Raw genomic sequence first — 21,064 nt, 5'->3', positions numbered from 1 at the left:
AAAAAAGCAGTTAGGGTGGAGAAAAGACGGCTGGTATTGGGGTTGGCAGATGATACATTTGTGTTTGGTTCCTGGTTCTTTTCTCCTAGCTGGGTCCTTGGAGAAGTTATTTTTCTCAGATTTTCTCATCTGTAAAGTAGGGAGAATAAAATACTTTTTCAGTAAGGTTGTGATGAAGACTAAATAAACAGCAATAAATATTTGTTGCCTTCCCTGCCTTCTTTTTGATTTAGCTTTTTGTATTGTAAGACCGACATCACTTACTGAGAAAACATTTCCAAACCAGTTTTTCTGTCTCATTCTAAATGTGTCTCAAGCGTCTGACTTTTCTTCATCTGGAATTCTGAGAGCTGCCCTTTCAGGGTGGTCAAACAACATCTCTCTGGTCTATTGACTTCTCCAGAGAATTCTGAAATCCTCTGAGTCTCTAGGTCAAGGCCTTGCAAATCTAGGCTCTGATCTAGGAGAATTCATGGTCACGGTAGTTCTAGGCATGAGAACATGATTAAGCAGTACTCAGACAGAGACCACTGTATCTGCTAGGGTTGCTGTGGGAACAGATGGCACTCTCTGGGGGATAATGAAAGGAAGTGTAGTGAGGGGACTACTTCACAGCTGTGGGCAGGCTACCTGGAGGGGCCAGGGGGCCAAGGGAAGAACCCACAGAGGAGGCCTTGGCTCTGGGAAGGGGCTGCCTGCCATATGTGGAGAACACCATCACCGCCACCCAAACCCCAGAAGAGAGGCAGCGCCGTGAGTGGGCCCTTGACTCCTCTCCTGTTCCTCCCTCCAGTTAAGAAGATTTGGGGGCAGTTGGCAAAGCGTGGCCTTCTAGGACACAGGGTGGGGGTGCAGAGAATGGATCTGGAGGGGGAGAGGAAGAGAAGAACTGTCTTCTCAGTGAGGGAGGGTCCTTAGGGCTGATGCTGGTATTATGCAGATTGACTCCAGTCCTGGAACCACGGGCAAGGGTAGCACACACAAGTACCACCTTTTATCCCACCCCCCCTTTTATTCCCCTGTCCTTTTACACATCTAGAAAGGAAAAGATTTAATACTACCCAGGTTTGAAACTGAGAAATCCTGTCTTCTGCTTCCTTGCATTCTTGGCCACAACTCTGGCAGTACATACTTCAGAGGCAGCGCCTGTTTTCCAAGACCTCTTTGAGAATTTATGAAAATGGGTTACTGCTCCTGGTAACACTTGCAATTCTTTATTTTCCTACTGTAGACAGATGAGGAATTGCTCTTGTGGGCTGATATGAAGTGTATAGAAGTCACCCTAGATCACATCAGCAGCCTACCTACCCATCAGACAGAATTTCCCACATTGCCGACTTTTGGGGGCCACTGTGTTGAAGTTACTGCAGAGGTTCCTTAGGATTGATGGCAGAGAAAAGCTGCTCATGTGAAGTTGGTCAGGCTGCATCCTAGGAAGGAGGTTGGATTAAAGCAGGAACATCTTAAAGGCCAGCACCACAAGCAACTTGGAGCTGTTTGGTCCTTCTAAGAGAAGTAGGGAGTGGCAGGCAGTCTTGATTGGCCTGAAGATATTTGAAACTCTGCCATGTTAAAAAAAAAGATTATACTTCAGGATGGGCCCCTGGGATGGGATGAGCCCAGTAACTGCAAGTTACTGGGAGATGGAGTTTTGATCCCTAGGATGAGGAAGCCCTTAAACCATGAGAACATATGAAGATTGGCAGGTGGCCTTATGCAGTCATTACATGCTTCTGCAAGGAACAGTTCGATTCAAAGGTCAACTCAAGAAGCTGTGGCAGAGAGTAGATCTGGGCATAGAGCCTGGGAACAGAGTGAGACAGTGTCCAGTGCCCTGAACAGAAGTCATGAGTGTCTGAGCAGCAGATCTTACCTTAGAATAGACATGAGGTTCTGAACTGCTGTGGCTGATAAGCTATGGGCACGGGGTGCTAAGCTTATTTCTGGGATGGATTTTATTTGTCTCAGGTTGCTTCAGAGGCCTGAATTGAGACCTATGTGCTGACGCTGCTCAACATCTTAAAGATGGTGTCTAATCCTTCATGGGAGCATGGTCACCATCACTGCAGGTCCTCCATCTGCATCTGGAGGGTGAGTTCTTTGGAATGTTGTTAGACAGAATCAAGCATGACTTGGGTAGTTGGACAAGATAAGCTTGACCTTATTAGATGAGGATGAGAGTAAGCTTTGATTGGGTCTCAGATTAGAGACAAGGAGGATGGGGTCTTACTTGTCTGAGGCAAGGGCAGATCTGCCTAACCAATCTGTAATTTATTAGGCTTCTGATAAAAATTGTGTTTGATATGTAATGCATGACCTGAGGGGCTTTCCAGGTGGCTCACTGCCTGCCAGTGACACAGGTTTGATCCCTGGGTCAGGAAGATCCCCTGGGGGAGGAAATGGCAACTCCCTCCAGTACTCTTGCCTGGAGAATCCCATGGACAGAAGAGACTGATGGGATACAGTTCATGGGGCTGAAAATAGTCAGACATGACTTAGCGACTAGGCATGCACACACCAACAATCTGAGTCCCTCTTGTGCTTGCCATGCGGTGTGACTACATTCATCAACAAACACACATGGAGATTTACTGAATTCTGTTCTACCCTGGAGGAATAACAAAAAGAATGAAGACAAAGAAAATCCTCATTGGAGAAATTAACTTAGGCAATTAAGTTGGCTGGGTAGTCCTGAAATTATAGCTTGTGTTTAATATATGGAAACAAATAAGGAATTAGGACTTTGATTTTTCCTTGTCACATAAACATAACAAGTTTATACATGAATAAAAATTAATGTCTGTGCCAATGAGTGATACTAAAATGCCATGCTATTCTTGCTTGTTATTTTTGTCACCATAAAATAAACCATATTTACATGATTATGTAACCATATGCTTTTCAGAAGTTTTAGATTTAGATTTCATAATAGTAATGAGAACTGGCAGTTACATAGCATTTACCATGTGCCAGGCACTGTTCCAAATTGTTTACATATGTTAACTTCTTTAATCCTCATATACTCTTATATCCATATAAGGAAAATGCCATTATTATAAAATATGAGGAAATTGAGGCACAGAGAGGTTAAGTGACTTACCTAAGGTCATGCAGATAATTAATGAAAGAAAATATTTGAAGCCAAATACTCTTAAACACTACAGAGTACTATGGAGCTATGATTTATTAAGTAGTCACTATTTGCCTCATTCAGTTTTTACCACAGTGCTGTATGAAAAGAATTGTTTTGTTCATCTAACAAGTTAATAAACCCTAAAATTTAGGGATGCTTAGAAATTTGCTGAGGATGGAACTTGCCTGCAAAAGTCAAGGCAAATTCATGGACTCTTAGAGTTTTCTTGATGAACTTTCAATGGATAAATTTTCTGTACATTTGAAATAATCAACTCTGTAAAAATGAAACCAAACCAAAATAAATCTGACCTATTGAGAAACTAAAATTGTATTTGATGCACTTTCTCTATCTTAATGGAAATGATCTTTTCTAAAAAAGTATTTTTATTGAGGTTTACATCGATTTATAATACTACATAAGTTTAAGTGAGCACCATATATATTTCTACTTCTGTATATGCTATAGCATGCTTACCACCAAATTTTTAGCTTTCATCTGTCGCCATAACATTGACCCTCTTTACTCCTTTTGCTCTACCTCTGCCCCTTCTCCTCTGGTAACAACTACTCTATTCTCAGTATCTATGTGTTTGTTTTTGCTTGGTTTGGTTTGTTTATTTTATTTATTTATTTTGTATTCTACTTATTAGTGAAATCTTACAGTATTTGTCTTTCTGTACCTGACTTATTCCAGTTAGGATAAAGCCCTCAAGGTTCATCCATGTTGTTGCAAATGGCGAGATATCATCTTTTATGCCTGAGTGTATTCCATTTTGTGTGTATGCATATTTGTATGCATATGTATCACTAGGTATGTGTATGTATAAATCTATATATCTATATTTATCTATCTCACATCTTTATTTATTCATTGATTGACACTTAGGCTGTTTCCTTATCTTAGCTATTGTAAATAATGCTTCAATGAGCATAAGGGTGCATATATCTTTTTGAATTAGTGTTTTCATATTCATTGGGTAAGTACCCAGAAGTGGAGTTTTTGAATCATATGGTAGTTCTTAATTTTTTGAGGACTCTCCATACTATTTTCCATAGTGGCTGTACTAATTTACCTTCCCACCAACAATGTATATAAGGATTCCATTTTCTCCACATCCTTACCAACCGTTGTATTTCTTGCCCTTTTGGCAATAGTCATTCTAGCAGGTATGGGGTGGTAACTCTTTGTGGTTTTGATTTGCATTTCCCTAATAATTAGTGGTGGTATAAAACACCTTTTCATGTGCCTGTTGGTCATTTGTATGTCTTCTTTGGAAAAATATCTTTTCATCTCTGACAGTTTTTAATTGGGTTGTTTTTTGTTGTTCAGTTGTATGAGGTCACAATATGTTTTGAATATTTATTAATAAAACCTTATCTGATATGTGATTTTCAAATATCTTCCTCCATTCAGTAGGTTGTCTTTTCATTTTGTTGATAGTGTCCTTTGCTGTGCAGATGCTTTTTAGTTTTATGTAGCCCCACTTGTTATTTTTGCTTCAAAAATGTTCTTTCAGTCCACCTTTTTCTCTATCACATTACCCTCTTTATGTCTCTCAATGAACATCTAAAATGAGCAGTTGTTTTTCTTGGTCACTTCCTTGATTTGGGTGCTGATGGTTTTCCGTTGCTTTCTGTAGTGTTTGCTTACTTTCTTTTTTATTCTCCATGAGAATCAGGACCTCATCTATCTCCTTTCCTACTCTTTCCCTCATGCTTACCTACTGATGTCCTCCAGAGACATTTGCTGGAAGACTGACAAGTCTTCTGAAGGCAGACAGAGAATATAAGGGAAGAAAGTGACTCTTCAGTCCCCTTAAAACCTGAACCCTGCACTGGGCTTGGATGAGTGAAATCTGTGCTCAAAGCAACCAGCCCCAGGACAGGAATCTGAGGTCAGCAGATTAGTGAAGACACAGGCAACTGTCCACTGCTAGGAAAGGCCTCAAGCCTGGCTTATTTGGCCAGATGTTCTTGGGAGTGTCTCATTGTCACCTCTGGGTCCTTGATCGTGGCCTGTGACTTTGTACTTTGAAGATTTCTGATGAGTGCTGTGGGGTGTGCCTTAAAGTGGCTTGTGTGCACTGTGGAATTTGGCTCCTGAAAGCCTCATTTTAGGGCTTCCCTAGTGACTCAGCAGGAGAAGGCAATGGCAACCCACTCCAGTACTCTTGCCTGGAAAAATCCCATGGACGGAGGAGCCTCATAGGCTGCAGTCCATGGGGTCACTAAGAGTAGGACATGACTGAGTGACTTCACTTTCACTTTTCACTTTCATGCACTGGAGAAGTAAATGGCAACCCACTCCAGTGTTCTTGCCTGGAGAATCCCAGAGATGGCGGAGCCTGGTGGGCTGCCATCTATGGGATCACACAGAGTCAGACACGACTGAAGCGACTTAGCAGCAGCAGCAGCAGCAGTGACTCAGTTGGTAAAGAACCCCCTTGTCAATGCAGGAGGCATAAGAGATGCGAGTTCGATCTTGGATTGAGAAGATCCCCTACAGGAGGGAATGACTGCCCACTCCACTATTCTTGCCTGTGAAATCCCAGGGACAGAAGAGCCTGGAGGGTTACAGTCCATGGGGTCCACCCAGTCCATGGGGTCACAAAGAGTCAGACAGGACTGAGTGACTAACACTTCCGCATTCAGTCTCATTTTTAAGGGATTATCTGAAGCCTGGTTTTGTTGTTGTTTTGCTTTCCTTTTCTTATCTTAGCTCACTGAATTGCCTGGTTCAGGGGATATCAAGATACCAGCTTGACTCACTGTAGGCACTGACATGGAGCAATTTCTCTCATTCTGAGAGAAATCTCAGAAGTCTGCTGGGTTTTGAGGGGCTGGGGGATGAGGCTCTGTGGAGAGAAGCTCTCTCGCCTGCTACTCCTTTTTAAGCTTTCTTTGCGTATTATTAGCAGGAGAAGCCTTGCAGTGATAGCTTAGACGTGAGTACTGGTCTGGGTAAGAAATCTTGAGAATCAGTGAGCTTGGACTTTGGGTGCTTGCTCGTGAATCCTGACCTCAGTTTCCGCGGGTGTTGACAGGTAACTATTGGTTTCCAGTGAGAGAGGGGGAGCCTTAATCTCACCATGTGTGGGATGTGCCCCGTGGGGCCGTGTTTTGTAGGCAGTGAAGTTAAGGCTTGCCCAAAAAAATAACATGTTTTCCTTGCCTGGTGCTTGAGGTGTTTGCCCGGTGACTGGCTGATTGGCAGTTAGGGAAGAGAGGAGACATTGGTTAACTTGGGTGTCCGGAAGATTTGTGTATGTGTGTTTGTGTAAGTGGTTGTTTCTGTTTCTTTGGAAACAGTGGAGGACAGATGGAGAAATAACAAAGATATTACTACTTTCAATTTGTGTTTGAGTTCCTTGAAGCATCTTACCAACATTAGCTTGATGTCATTATTTCAATAATCCCATCACTTCAAGAGTACCAGAAATCTTTTGATGTGGGTGTCATAAAGGTGGATAGGAAAACTGAAGATTTTGGAAACTACTGAGAATTTTGCCATCCTAACTCATATTTGAACAGCTTTATCTGGTTGTATTTCCTACAGAGGCACTTAGTGGAGAAGATAAATCAAAGCTGTATCTCATCAAGGTTTTCTTTCAGCCTTGATGCAAAATGCTTTCCTGAGATTAAAAATGGTTGACAATTTAGGATGTGGTGGTACATGGAAGAGATATTTTCACTAAGTAAAATTCTCACTACTCTCAAGCATTAAGAAAAAAAAAAAACCCTCAAAATTTTTCAGTCTTTCCTTACATACTGACCTTTCTGCCAGGATGAGGCTGGAGTCAGTTGGAGGGCCAGTGATCTGCTTTCAGGGACAGAAGTCTAATCATCTTGAACAACCCAGTGTCCTGGGTTAGGAGGGGTTGCTATTATTGAGATGTCATCTCCCCATTTTCCCAAGTGGTTGAACTGACTAGATTTTTGATTTGTGCTGTGACTTTTTTTTTCCTACATCTGACTCTTGCTGCCTTATTCAAAGTTCAGTTCAGTTCAGTCACTCAGTCGTGTCTGACTCTTTGCGACCCCATGGTCTGCAGCACACCAGGCTTCCTTGTCATTAACCCCTGAAGCTTGCTCAAACTCATGTCCATAGAGTCAGTGATGCCATTCAACCATCTCATCCCCTGTCGTTACCTTCTCCTCCTGCCTTCAATCTTTCCCAGCATCGGAATCTTTTCCAATGAGTCAGTTCTTTGCATCAGGTGGCCAAAGTATTGGAGTTTCAGCTTCAGCATCAGTCCTTCCAATGAATATTCAGGACTGATTTCCTTTAGGATTGACTGGTTGGATCTCTTTGCCATCCAAAGTATTTTTATTAAATATCACCTGGGATATTTTGGGAATTAAAAAAAAGAGAGAAGAAAAGAAAAAATAAGAAGAGCAAAAAAAGAATAGGCAATAAGATAATGAAGGAAAATATAATTTGCTGAAGAAAATTTAATGATAAAAGGAGGGTTCGATTTCTTCTTTGGTATCCCAAGTGGAGAGCGCATATAAACATTGTCATAATCTGTATTACTCTTATTTTTTTTCAGACTTTATTTTAGCACATATATAAACATATATATAATTAATATTTTCAAAATTTGTGTCTGTTTTACATCAACTGCATTTTTTAACCTTTTGACCCCATTTACCCTTTAGTCTTATATTAATCTTTTTAGTCTGTATTAGTCTTGTTTCTGATGACTCCAGGTGACCCTAAAAGCACCCACTGATAAGAAGACACTGAGTTTCTCAGTTTATCCCAAGTGCCTTCCAGATTCCACTCTTTTCCTACCATGAGTATGACTGGAGTCTGGATGGTGAGGACAGCGTAGCCAGGCTCTAGCGGTGGGCTTGCCTAGCAAGGAGCCTTCCCTTCATGTCTGTGTTCGGGAGCAGGACTCTGGGAAAGTAAACAAATTCATCTGCCTCTCTAGCTCTGGCTCCTCCAAGCCCAGGCCGAGGTATCTGATGCTCCCGGGCTTGCTCAGCCAGCAATAGCCAAGTTTATCCCAGGGTCAAGTGACCCATTACCCAAGCTTATAGGTCAGCTGGCATGTCACAGAGCTGGGGTTTGAACACTGACCAGACTCCACAGCCTTTCTTGACACTGCGTCTCAATTCGAAGACCAAGAAGGTAAATCTACTTGGGGGCCTACAAGTAAAAAGCTGATATATAGTTAAGGTTTGGCTTGGTAGTTGCTAGATTATCCGAGAAGCATAGAAGCTCAGGCTCTCTTTGACGATCATCCCCTCCAACATCTTTTAGAATCCTTCATCTCTCTGCACATGCTGTCAAGTGTAGATATAACTCTTTGCACCATCCATTACCTCAGCAATTCCATGTGTTTAATACAAGGTGACTGAGAAAAACAGTAGCCAACATTTCATTACACTTTACAGTTATGTAGTTCTTTTGAAATATCATCCATTTGATCACCTCAATATCCCCAGAGGCACTTGATGCCAATATTGTCCATAGTCCCTTTTTTAGTGAGAAAAGTAATGTTCAGAGAAGTTAAGTAATTTGCCCAGGATCACACAGCTAGTAAGCAAGGGAACTGAGATTCAATTATTGATTTCCTAACATATATCTGGTCCCCTGGCCACAATGTTAGGCTTATGGTAAATAATGTAGTCTTGAAAAAAAAATGTTGAAAGTTAATCTCACAGTTGTGTCTGACTCTTTGTAATTCCATGAACTGTAGCCTGCTTGACTCCTCTGTTCATGGAGTTCTCCAGGCAAGGGAGTGTTGGAGTGGGTTGCCATTTCCTTCTCCAGGGAATCTTTCCAACCCAGGGATTGAACCCAGGTCTCTTGCATTACAAGCAGATTCCTTACCACCTGAGCCACCAGGAAAGCCCAATGTAGTCTTACTTATCAGAATTAAAAGCAAAATAAAGCCCAAATTAAAACAAACAAAACCCCCTTACTTCTAGTACAATTAAAAGATTGCTTCAAGGTGTATGTGTGTGCTTGTGTGTGTATATTTGTTCCTTGAATTAATATTTTATCAAGAGGAATGTTTAGCTGTAGCTGATGTAGTTAATGAAATAGCCTTGCTTTCTACTCTGACCTCTCATAGCACTTTGCTAAAACTAATTTATGGCCTTTAACATTCTGCCTTCCTCTATAGACACTGTACATGCATCCCCTCCCTACTGTATGGTCGCTGCTCCAAGGGCAGAGGCTCTTCTTGTGGAGCCTTCCTGTTCTTAGCATGGAGCTTAGTGCTTGCTAGGTGCTTAGTAACTGTGCGAGGAAAGACTGAGTGAATGAGACCAGTGTCCTTGGTTTCTGATCCTGTCCCACTGCTTACCAAGGTTGAATCACTTTGAAACAAGTTCAGGGTGACAGGTAATCAATCACTGTTCACACGCCTCTCTCCCTCAAGCGCTGTGAACAAAGCCTTATGACAATCCTAAAATTGGATCATTGAAGATCTGGAGTTCACCCATGTGGGCTTGGGGGCTTCTCCTTCCTCTTTACCAAGTCTGTCAATGGAAATGTCTGACAGGCCCCCCTCTAGATTCCTTCTGGATGCCAGTTGCACCCTGCCTCCCTTCACTCTCCCTCTCTGAAGAGTCGAGGTTCAGGCTGTTTCCCAGGACCCGACTTCCACCCCCTGAGCGAAGAGCCCACAGTCAAGCTGGGGGGAAAGTTCCCAGGTTTGAGAAGCAGGGGCATTAAAAAAAAAAGTCCTTTCCCTTTCCCGTGCTGATTTGGAGTGTTGACTGAAAAATGGAGCTGTTGTCTGGGGGCGAGCCCTGGGGAGAGAAGGAGTTGGCCCCTCTTTGTTTGTTAATGACTCGGACCTTTTGATGAATTGGAGTCTGGTACAGTGTAACCTCTCGTGGGTGGTGGTTCAAGGAAAAGGCCTTTTTTTTCCGTGTCCTTTTTTCCAGGTTGTTGCAGTGGGTTTATAGGCTTCAGTGAGTGGCTCTTTTGTTTAAAAGGAAGTTGAGAAAGACATGAAGGACTTTTCTAGTCGGTGGAAATGACTTACTGATTCTCAGAAATACATCTGATTTCTGCACTTTTAAAATACAAGTTTAATGACCCTTAACTGTGGTGAACTTATGCTGTGAGGCAGACCTGACTTTTCTTCTTCTGCCTCCTTGGAGCTCAGTGGCCTCTTTGGAGTTATGTTTAGGGCTCGGCCTCTGTTTTGAGGCTTGAGCTAGTTTATGGAGATTAAATAATCTCTGTAATATGTGTGTGAGTATATATATACACACACATACACACTCCTGCTTATCACTAAGTAAACTTAGACCAAAAGAGAAAAAGATTATGTGTATGTGTGTTTATTTATATATGTATGTGTTTGTATGTATGTCTATATATATATATGCACACACATACACACTCCTTATCACTAAGTAAACTTAGACACACATATGTGTGTTTATTTATATATGTATGTATTTGTATGTATGTGTGTATATATATATACATATATATATGCACACACATATACATATATATATGAAAAAAAGTGAAAAGTGAAAGTCGCTCAGTTGTATCCGACTCTTTGCGACCCCATGGACTATAGCCCACCAGGCTCCTCTGTCCATGGAATTCTCTAGACAAGAATACTGGAGTGGGTAGCTGTTCCCTTCTTCAAGAGATCTTCCCGACCCAGGGATGAAACCCAGGTCTCCCTCATTGCAGACTCCCTCTTTACCGTCTAAGTCACCAGGGAATATGCATCAATGAACATGTTTTTGGCCTGTTAATAAGTATTGAAGTTGGTTAGGAGGCCAGTGTTCCCCTAGTATGTATTCTATGAGCTGATGGCTGACAATAACTACTAACATGAAAACAATTTAGAAGCTTAAGACACTCTCTACTTAAAAGGAAAAGAAAATCAAAACCAAACAAAACATGGTCTTTTTGATGACACTGTCCTCAGCAATAATATAAAATAAACAAGGCAATTATCAGAGTGAAAGGGCATCTGAACAAGAGCCATCTCCACCTTGGGCCAAGGCTTTCTTCGCTACTGTTGAGTCAGTACTGCTTAGAACGATGTGGTGAATGGATGGGAGAGCGGGGCTGTAGGTAACCAAGCGAGGTAATTCACTTAAAAAGTCTCCTCTAGCTTACTCATCTGTCTCTGCTCTGGATTGAACCTGAAAGTGTATGCTTATGCTTAGTTAAACTTTGGCAAAAGCCCCAGTCCTCCTTCACACTGAGAGGGAATGATAATTTCACATACTTTTTTGAATATTCATAAAGTTTTTATTGGCATAGAATCTAGCCTCATCCTAAGCTTAACTCAGCCTGTGTTTTCCAGAGCTGTTTGCAAAGTATAAAGAGGTGGGTATGCGTCTAGTCTCTTATTTTCATTTCCTCTGCTGTATGTTGACTTTGTTTTCATTGTCTCCTTCTTACTATTTTCTTATCTTATCTGCTGTTTACCTCTAAAGCAGAGGGCAGCAGGACTCATATTATGATTTACTCTCGCAAAAGCTGCACTATTCATGTTGCACAGGGCTACCCATTCTGCACATCACAGAATGTTTTGTATCCCTGACCCCCACCTATTAAATGATACTGGGGTGACCCCCAGAAACAGCAGCAATTAAAACTTGGCTTCGCATGTCCTCTTGCTGGGCCATGCAAGAAAATTATGCCTTCTCTAGGAAGGCAGATGAGAATGTGCCTTTTGCCTGTATTTAGAGAGGGAACTTTATTAGAATGATGACAAACTCTTCAGATGACTAAAGATTTTTGCCATAACGTGGCCTTTAAGTGACCTGCTAGTCCTGTCAAATGTTGATATGCTTGACATTTGACACACAGACTGGTGTGAGTCTGAATCAAGTCTTTTGAGTGTATTTTTACCTTGTATTTAACTGACACAGTGAGATGGGGTAGACTCTGAACATAACTGCTGGCTATTTTGGGTAGGACTTGGGAATGCCTTGCTTTATTCTAGAGTCAAGGAAAAAAAGCATTTGGTTTGATACCATAACTCTCAAATGTCTTTTCCTAGTAAGTCAGCAATGGTAATCATAAGATTTGATACTCAGATGAAATAGGCCTTGCAGAAAGCAGATAGGTCTGGTGTGATCAGCACTGTTTTTCATACACAGTGTCACATTCTGTAGCCTTGATTCATGCACAAGAAGGAAACTTTTCAGATGTTTTGTTAAAGAATACTTCAGCCCATGCATTAGATGGACCAAGCATGTATTGTTTCTGGAGGTGTAAGGGTAGTTATATAGAATAAAGATATAAAGAAAGCAGTTCTAGTCAATAAAAATCATTTGAATCTGTGAAAAGCAAGGCAAGACTAGAGAGCTGTGATTTTTCAGAATATTTAAAAATAATCATTTTAAATGAAAACAGTTTAAAAACCACATGCACTCAAAATGTCTGAAAAATTACCCAGAGACAGAGTAATCCCATTTGGGAATGGGTTACAATTTTAAAGTCAAATTTTACTGTAGTAGAGCAAGAAAGGAAAAGAAAGAACTTTTTCTTTCTACTGCTAATTTTTTCTTGAATTTCTAAAGGCAAGTTGCTTTGGACCAGAATGAAGAATATACCCAGTTTTGCATTTAATTTCTTTACTATCATAGTTTGTCCTCAGAGTTTCATAGGGCAGTTATTTTATTTTTTAAGGTCAATTATTTTATTTTTTAGGTCAATTATTTTAAATCGCAGGGGATGACTCTTTGGGAAGGTACAGATGACAAGGTCAGCTGAACCCTCAATCACTTCTTGCTCCAATTTTTTTTTTTTTCTTCTTTTCTCATCAGTTTGTTCATATTGGGAGTAGGGAAAAAGGAAGAGTTTGGATTTCAGCCTGCCTTCGGAAGTTCGGTTCAGTCTCATTAGAAACAAAGCAGGTGATTTGGTTACATCCAGTATTTCCTTCAAAACTTGAGAATCTCTAAGCTAGTGTTTAGTTAACCACCTGCATGTCAAATAAACTTTTCATCAAAATGGGGTGTGTCCTGCCAAAAATGTATTGTGCTAGGTGAGAGCAGGAAGAGCAGCAGGGACTTAGATACATGGCCTTGGGCACAGACACACACGCTGCGGAGACTAATGCCTCTAAGGCCCCACACTGTTGCTTAGCAAGTTGTTCTGAACTTCTGAACCCATAGGTAGGAAAGCTATGAGACAGGACTGTGTGAAATCTAAGTGGAAATTAGCCGGTAACTTTGAAAAGAGCTCGTATCCAAAGAAACATATGGAAAACTTAAGAAAAAAAGAGGAATCTAACATATGAAAACCCAATCCCACTGGAATGTTTTTTCATACACAGTATAAACGCCACATAAATAAAACCACAAACCTCTGCTAAAGTACACGAGAGGACGCGAGCCCCCAGCTCGCTCTCCTGTGAGGACCGGTTGTAAGGCCCCGTGAGTTTCTAGAGACAAAAGCCGTAAAGAAATCCTCTCCTGGGAACCGTGGGCTTGGTTCAAAAGGACTTTTGGACAGTCCCTTCAGAGTGATGCAGCCTGTGAAACACCCCTAAAGAGGTCTGTGATCCAGGCTGTGGGACTCTGAACTTTTCAGATACCAGTGGATGGTGGAAATCTTTTAAGGACAATGATATTCTGGTTGGAATGGGATGGCTGCAAGTGGTACGTTTAAAGCTGAGGACTCCTGGGGATATTAACTGCCCAACAACACACCCCATTGTCGCCAAGTTCTGTTGAAATTTTTGCTTAGAAGGTAGAGTCCCACCCTTGGTCTTGTTCCCCATGTAAATCTCTGGTTTCAAAACTTTGCAGCATTCAAGGCGTTTCAAGCTTGAGGGCTGAAATGTCACTTTAAAAGCAGGGTTAAAAAGGTCACACAGCTGCAAATAATAATAGCCCAATGAAATTCAGATTCTAGCTGCAGCCCACTTCAAGAATAACGCTGAAACAGGAAACAAGCATACCAGATCTTTTTACCAGTAAAGCTAGTAAGAGCACATCTGATAAAATGTGTGTGTGTGTGCGTCAGACAGACAGACAGACAAAGACAGATATAACAAGATGAAGATACAGAGAAACAGACATAGAGACATAGAATTTTCAAGAGAGAAGATACACATGGTAAAACAAAGAGACACACACACATATGCAGATGGATTCAAAGGCACACTCACAAAGTAATTGATTTTCTTGGGCTGAGATTCAAGTGTATTTATTTTTCTATTTGAAGATATGATATTAAAATAATATTAAATAATATTAAAATACTTTCAAATTTTTATTTTTTCAATTAATATCTCTATAAATGGTCCTATTTTACAATGTTTTACTAAAATGGTCCTGTTTTACACATGAGCAAATAAAACAGTGAAAGTTACCATATCCTTCAAAATAATGTCAACCTCAAGTTAAATATGTAATTCATTTCCAATAGCGAGCCACGTGTTGGAAGAACCATCCTGCACCCTGGCTTTTAGAGTAGAATCAGGCATCTTAGAATAAAATACTTTAGTGTGTGCATTTAGTGAATTTGTGTTAGGTTACTATTCGGTGTGGATCTTTGCCTTTCTAACCAAGACATTAAGAGACATATTTGCTTTTTTACAGAAACACAAGGTATAAATTGACTATGCCATTAACTAATTTATTTTTAATAAATATCCTTTGTTTGCAGAAACAAAGTAAGACTGGTATGGACTCTCACACAGTGTGAGGAACTCAAGATGTTTGTCCTGTGATCTTGGCATTTTAGGAAGGACCTGTTTCCTCCTCAAGAACCCTTTCTGCAGTCCTCAGTGGGGTAAAGAAGGTCTGCTTCAGGAGTCTTGCCAAGACAACTCATTCCAGGCTCATCGTAGGGCAATAAAGGCTGATGGAAGTTGTTAACATCACTATTAAAATGCAAGCCCCCTTTCAGATGTCTAAATGCATTCATGTCCAGATTAAGAATATCAGAGCTGATGAGGCTGTATCAGTATTATCCGTACTTATTTATATTTACCGTTTGTGGCTTTGGAGTTCCCAGAACTTTTGATGTTGATAAAAGCACATGCCAGATTTTCAGATTAAAACAACATTTTTAGTGTCTTACTATTCCAAATCCCATATCACTGTATGAATCTATTTGCTGTTATTGGGGAAATTTGGGCCGTTCCACTGAGATTGAAGTTTTCTGTGAACTAAGAATCAGTAATGGCCTACCATGATTTAGATGGAGAGGCATCACTCTTAGCTAATTCCAGCAAAACAGATGATATGGGTTTTCCCTTTTGGGCTCAGTTGTGACTAGTAAGTTTTAAAAGACATGTTGACAGTATTTTGTATAGAGTATATAAGTTTTTTTTATAGCATTTGTGTTTTGCAGTGCTTGCCCTCCATGAAGTGATAATTCCAAGTATATCCCTAAATGCCTGGCAAAGCATTTGAATGGATTGCATCAGCCATTGTGGCAGATTTCTCATTTTAGACCAGGAGGAATTTGTGGGGTCAAACACTGAACAATGAAAGAGTTTCTTGCTCATTGAGAGGCCAGCGGAATCCAGTGGCAGTTTAGGGTTTGAATTGTAAATCAAACCTGTCATCTCCTTGTCGACTGTGAAAAGCCTCTACTCGCAGCTTTATACAACATTAGGGTTTGTTATTAGGGTTTTGTATTGTTTTCCAAAAATTTGAAGGGAAATTAGACTCTTGAGGCATTTGTTCACTGAAGCTGAACTTTGGAAAAGAGGAACAAAAAAGTAGTACTATTCATAAAGAAACTCTTAAATGACTAGACAGCTCCCTCCACAATTATTACTGTATTTAACCAAAGATATGGGCTCACTCAGTATTACTCAAAAGACCCTCTCTGGGTGCCATACACAATCCTCACATGGTTAATAGACTGGACTCCAGTGGTTTCAGTGTCTATGACAGTATTAATAGACTGAATTCATAATGAATTCATAATTTACATGTGCAATTTAATGAGAACTAGCCTGTTACTTTCACCAAAAGCAACTTTGACTTTTTTTTCCATTGAATCTGGTGAGCGTTTTTCTCTGGTCATAACTGAGAACAGGTGGAATTATTGGCCTGCACAACCTCTTGCCTTGCTGAAAACTTGGCTATGGGCCAAAAAGTTTGAGGATCACTGCCTTAGGAGCAGGAAAAAAAGCAAGCTGTTTGAGACGGTTTATTGTGATGATTCAGGATTCATTATCCATTCCACAAATATTTATTGAACGCCTACTATGGCAGCTTTATGCAAGTGAAGCCTGGAGTATGGCAGTTGCCAAGCAAAACCTGGTTCATTAAAACATCCCAACTAGTAAAACAACTGAATGGGAAATGAGAAGATGAGGCCTGACTTCTGAGGACCAAATGTGGAACAACCTGGCTAAAATCATGTCTGAGTAATTTGCCCTCCACTTGATGTATGATAAAAGAATATACATAGGGCTTTAGTAGAAGTCTGTTTGAGAGAATAATTATTACAATATGTGCTTGAAAAGAACCATAATGATAGCCCATAAAAATAGATCACGGCTCTTGACTAATACATCAGACCAGATCATGCTGGTTGATAAAAGTAATGAAGCCTGTGAGGTAGAGTGCTACTATTTAGTAAAACTTTCACCAACACCCACACAGAATGGAATGAGCAAGGGTGTGCTGTTTACAGAGGGTAAATGTGGGAACACAGAGCACCAGAAAAAAGAAGTTGGGGTTCACACACACACACACATACATATATCTATATTCACCCACTCAGATCCTATTAATCACTGAAAACTTGTTTAATTTTAACAGTTGCCATTGTACTTTAGGACTATTATTCCAGTAGTACATTGCCAAAATCTTTTTTTCATATATCCATAACATGTAATAAATTGACACAGATTCATTTATGTTTTAATAATATAATACAATGACTGGTGACTCTGTTGAACATGATGAACTGAACTCTATTTGAAGGCAGACTCAGCAGTCCTCTAATCAGTCCTATTCCTCTAAATGTGGTGTTCAGATGATGAAGTCTTGATAAGACAGTGTAAATCTATAGGGCTGAACTTTAAAAAAAAAACTTAACATTGTTCTAGTCTCCTACCACTGGCATCATATGACCATGATATTCACTGCAGTTCATATGCAAATTATACACAATAATTAAAATAGGGTAGGTCATGTTGACATAAAGCAGAATTGCTTAACTATACTGTTAAGGGCCTGAATTTATGGGAAAAGTCAGCATTTAGGTGGACTAAGGTTTGGGATAGAGTTGTGAATATAGTTGAAAAATACTTCTTTGTCATACTGATGTGACAAAGCCTGGTCAGTCTCTTTCTTCACTTTAGTTTGTTAATTAATCCCTTTAATCTCTAGCAGTAGCACTTCCAATCCTGACCACTTCTATTAGCTGGACATTAATTATCATCATTACTTCTTTCAAATGTAAGCCATACTTGTATTTATATGGCACCTTTTCAGAACTTTTTCATTTTACTGTCATGTAATCTTAATATTGGTTAATAAGTTGACTAATACTGGCATTCTTTGGTTACCTTAGCAGTTAAAGTTCTTAAATGATGTCCAAGAAAGACTTACCTTATAGCAACTTCTGTTTTATATGTAAGGAATAGTTAATGTTAGAGTAAGGTTCCATAATACTTGCCCACAAAATCTCCTCCCACCACTTCCAAACACACACACTTAAATACACAGACCTTTCTCCATAACTTGTAAAAGGATCCCTAACTGGTCTATGTGACACAGGGATGAAGGAGCTGAAGACTGATACTTATATTCCCATTATAAGGACGGGAAGTTGAGGTATGAAACAGTTGAGTGACCTGATAATGGTCAGGCAGATCATGGACACAGAGATAGAAACATTCCAAGAAAGTGTTTTTAAAAGTTCACTAGAAAACCAAGGCATATTTAATGTTAATGGATAACCCAATTACCTTGCTGTTAGTTTGGATCAAAATCATTTTCTCAGTGTTAAAGTCACTCTTTATTTGGAGGCTTAGAAGAAAGTTGTCAGCACTCACAGGGGTGAGGAGGGATGTTCTAGGATAAGTGATGGCAAAATCTTTGAACGATGAGATGTGAGAAGTCATTTTAGTTGCTCGTGACTTTGCTCAGACAAGAACAAGTGGAAATCTTCTAAAGATATTTGTATTTTTTCTTCATCTAAATATAATAGGGTAAAAAAGCTTAAATAATATGCATAAAACAATAAAGCTGTAAAATTATGCTACATTACTGCCTTGGTAGGTGACTGGTTATTTCAAATGGAGAGTGGAAAGGGTATTACTTGCTGAAAGTTGTATGATGAGGATGAATAGTGATGTGAAGAGAGTTTACATTGTAAAATTTGTTTTCTATTTAATATCTGACTGGGATTGTTATCTCAGGCAAGTCTTTTTTCCTTTGTGTTTCAGAAAAGTTAAAGTATGCCTCTATTTCCCAAAGAGTATATGTGGATATATTAGTGTTTGGGAAAGGGTGTAATGATGTACAAATTAAAATTGTTTTTTTGCAAGATGATAGATAGAGTTCTCTTGGATGAAGGGTAACTATTCCATGAGTGAAGCCGAGTTTCCTCTCTCAAGAGTGAAGGTGACTTGAGACTCTTGCAATCACTTACAAGTAGCATTTTAAGGAAGCACATCATTTCCTTTGTTCAGAGACAAAACAGTAGGTGTTAGTTCTGTAATAAAGCCATGTCCCACCAGCAGCACATGGAGCTTATTTAAACTCAGTTCCAAATTGGCAAAAAGAAAATTATGATTTAGAAAACTTTTTAAATTGTGGAACTTCAACTGCATAGTACTTCTTCTGATATATTAAAAAAAAATCATGTTGCTATATAGATTAGTAACTATACAATCATGTATACTGTACTTTCATTGGTTTGGGGGGGATTTGCAAAGACAATTTTGATTATACTCGATTTTTGCCTAATGAACTTACCTTAAAACCTAAGCCCTACTTAAGAAAAGACCCCACGATAATTTAACATATGTCTGTGATCATAACATAAGGTTTTCCCTGCAAAGCTACCTTTTTCCAGACAACTTATGTAGATCAGGGAGGCAGTCCCTTTAATCTAATTTTAATTTTAAATCAGCCTGTAAAACCAAATTAACGGAATTTTAAGGTAATGCTTTTTGTATTTTCTGATTTCACCCTTGCACAACTTGGATAGTTTTTGTTGAGGTATCATCAAATGCCTGAAATGAAAGGGAATTAAAAAAATAATAATAAAAAAAATTAAAAAAAAAGAAAGGGAATTTAAGGTCGTGGCTCACCATCAGGGTCATTTGCTAAGCTGGCAGTAGGGCTACCTTGTTCATACTCAGCTCAGTGGGGTGATCATGGGAGAATCATTTGACTTGATGTTCAGGGTTGGTCCTAACACTGATGATTGCCCAGTAACTACCCTCCTCCTGCTCTCTTGAGCAGCCAACCCCAAAGGACTGATGCAATCTTTGCCTAGGACTCTTCCTGCACAGGTGAGGCGTCTTACCTGGAAATAACACCTGGTGGGTGTTATTACAGACAGAATTTCTGCTGTAACAGACATTTTTAGAGTTGCATTTTGTTGGCAATTTTCCCCTCAAAGTGCAGTAAATATGCATTCGAGAAAATATAATAGGAACTCAGACTTCAGGGAGCCTAATAAACCTCAGCCAGGCAGGACCTATTGTTCGCGTTCATGTTTTCCTCATCTAATGCGGGAATTAGCAGAGGAGAGGGCTCCGAACCACTGCTTTTTCATGTTTCTCAGGTAGAAGCAGGAGATATTCATGAATTTCTGTTTTCCTTCCTCCCTTTCTCCCTGACCCTTCAGATTTATGAGGAATCCAAGATGAATTTGGAGCAGGAGAGGCCGTTTGTCTGCAGTGCCCCAGGCTGCTCCCAGGTGAGTGTGGGGGGTCCTCTGCTCTGCCTGCAGGGGACGCAGTACCTTCCCATAGGGAGGCACCTCTCACTTGGCCATCATGCCTGCTGCTGGCTTTCCTTCTTATACCGAGATATTCTCACCACCGCCACCACCACCACCATCATCGTCATTTTCCACTTTGAATAGTTTGAACTACTTCCCGCCCAGCCTCTGTGATACATTGGTGTTGGCTATTTCCCCCCATAACTTTCCCCGGGAAGTAAGCCAGCCGAATCCTGCCCACCAGATGTTCAGGATTGATATTTCAGACTGGGGGAAAGAGGGTGCCTGCTTTGACAATAGCTGCTTAAATTCTGGGCCATTGGATTACTGGTGAAATAGCTCACCATCAGAGACTGAATCTGGTTTTGTTTTGTTTTCCCACTTGAGTAAAGTAAAACTCCTAGACTCTTCTAGAACCCACAGTTTTTCCACTTATCTTTAAGAGAGGAAGTTGGCCTGCTCTGCTGGATTAACCCTCTTTTGGCCTCCAATGGTTCCTATCAAGTGGGTTAGATGTGAGGTTTAGATGAGGTTCTATGTGTAGAGTGTTTAGTGAAGGACCAGCACTTTGTGCTCAATTAAGATCCACTGTTGCTATGAAGACTTCGGCTATTACTATACTAGAACCCCTGTCTTTGACAGAAAGTGGAAACATCCATCATCTAAAATCAGAGTTTGGCATTTTCCCTTTGGAACTTGATGGAGACTTTTTCTACCCTTGACCCTTTGGATGTCTCCAAGTTCTAGTCATTGGAAAATGACTACACATGGTGCTCTCACGCCAAGATCTTCACTTTATGGGATAAATAGCAAGCTTAGAACTCAGAGCACAGGCATGTGGGTAGCTATGCTCTTCTTTCTCTAAAATGCCCAGTAGTTTCAAGTGGAATCAAGCCCCATATTTTTGTCTGTTTATATTGTGGGATTGGTGACACAGTATGGAACCATGTCGGTGAGTCGATGAGAGGCGACGTCCATCAAGGACCCTTTCATTTTATCTCCCCAGAGAGTGTGAGGAGGGTTCTGGAAGCTTCCTGGGGGGAAGATGCC

The 21,064-nt window shown here is 40.3% G+C and overlaps 1 protein-coding gene across 2 annotated transcripts in view; it reads left to right on the top strand.

Annotated features, from left to right (window-relative positions):
• The window catches only part of CREB5 (cAMP responsive element binding protein 5), a 431,442-nt gene that overhangs the window by 56,653 nt on the left and 353,725 nt on the right, over nt 1-21,064 (top strand). For both annotated transcript variants that reach the window (XM_065939200.1, XM_065939199.1), the window contains exon 2: nt 19,919-19,990. In XM_065939200.1, coding sequence (XP_065795272.1) covers nt 19,937-19,990 — 54 coding nt within the window. In that variant the 5' untranslated portion in view covers nt 19,919-19,936. The remainder of the gene's footprint in view (nt 1-19,918; nt 19,991-21,064) is intronic.

Source organism: Muntiacus reevesi, chromosome 6 (genome assembly GCF_963930625.1).
Source record: "Muntiacus reevesi chromosome 6, mMunRee1.1, whole genome shotgun sequence".
NCBI lineage: Eukaryota > Metazoa > Chordata > Mammalia > Artiodactyla > Cervidae > Muntiacus > Muntiacus reevesi.
Note: the sequence above shows the minus strand (reverse complement) of the source record. Positions and strands in the feature narration are given on the sequence as shown.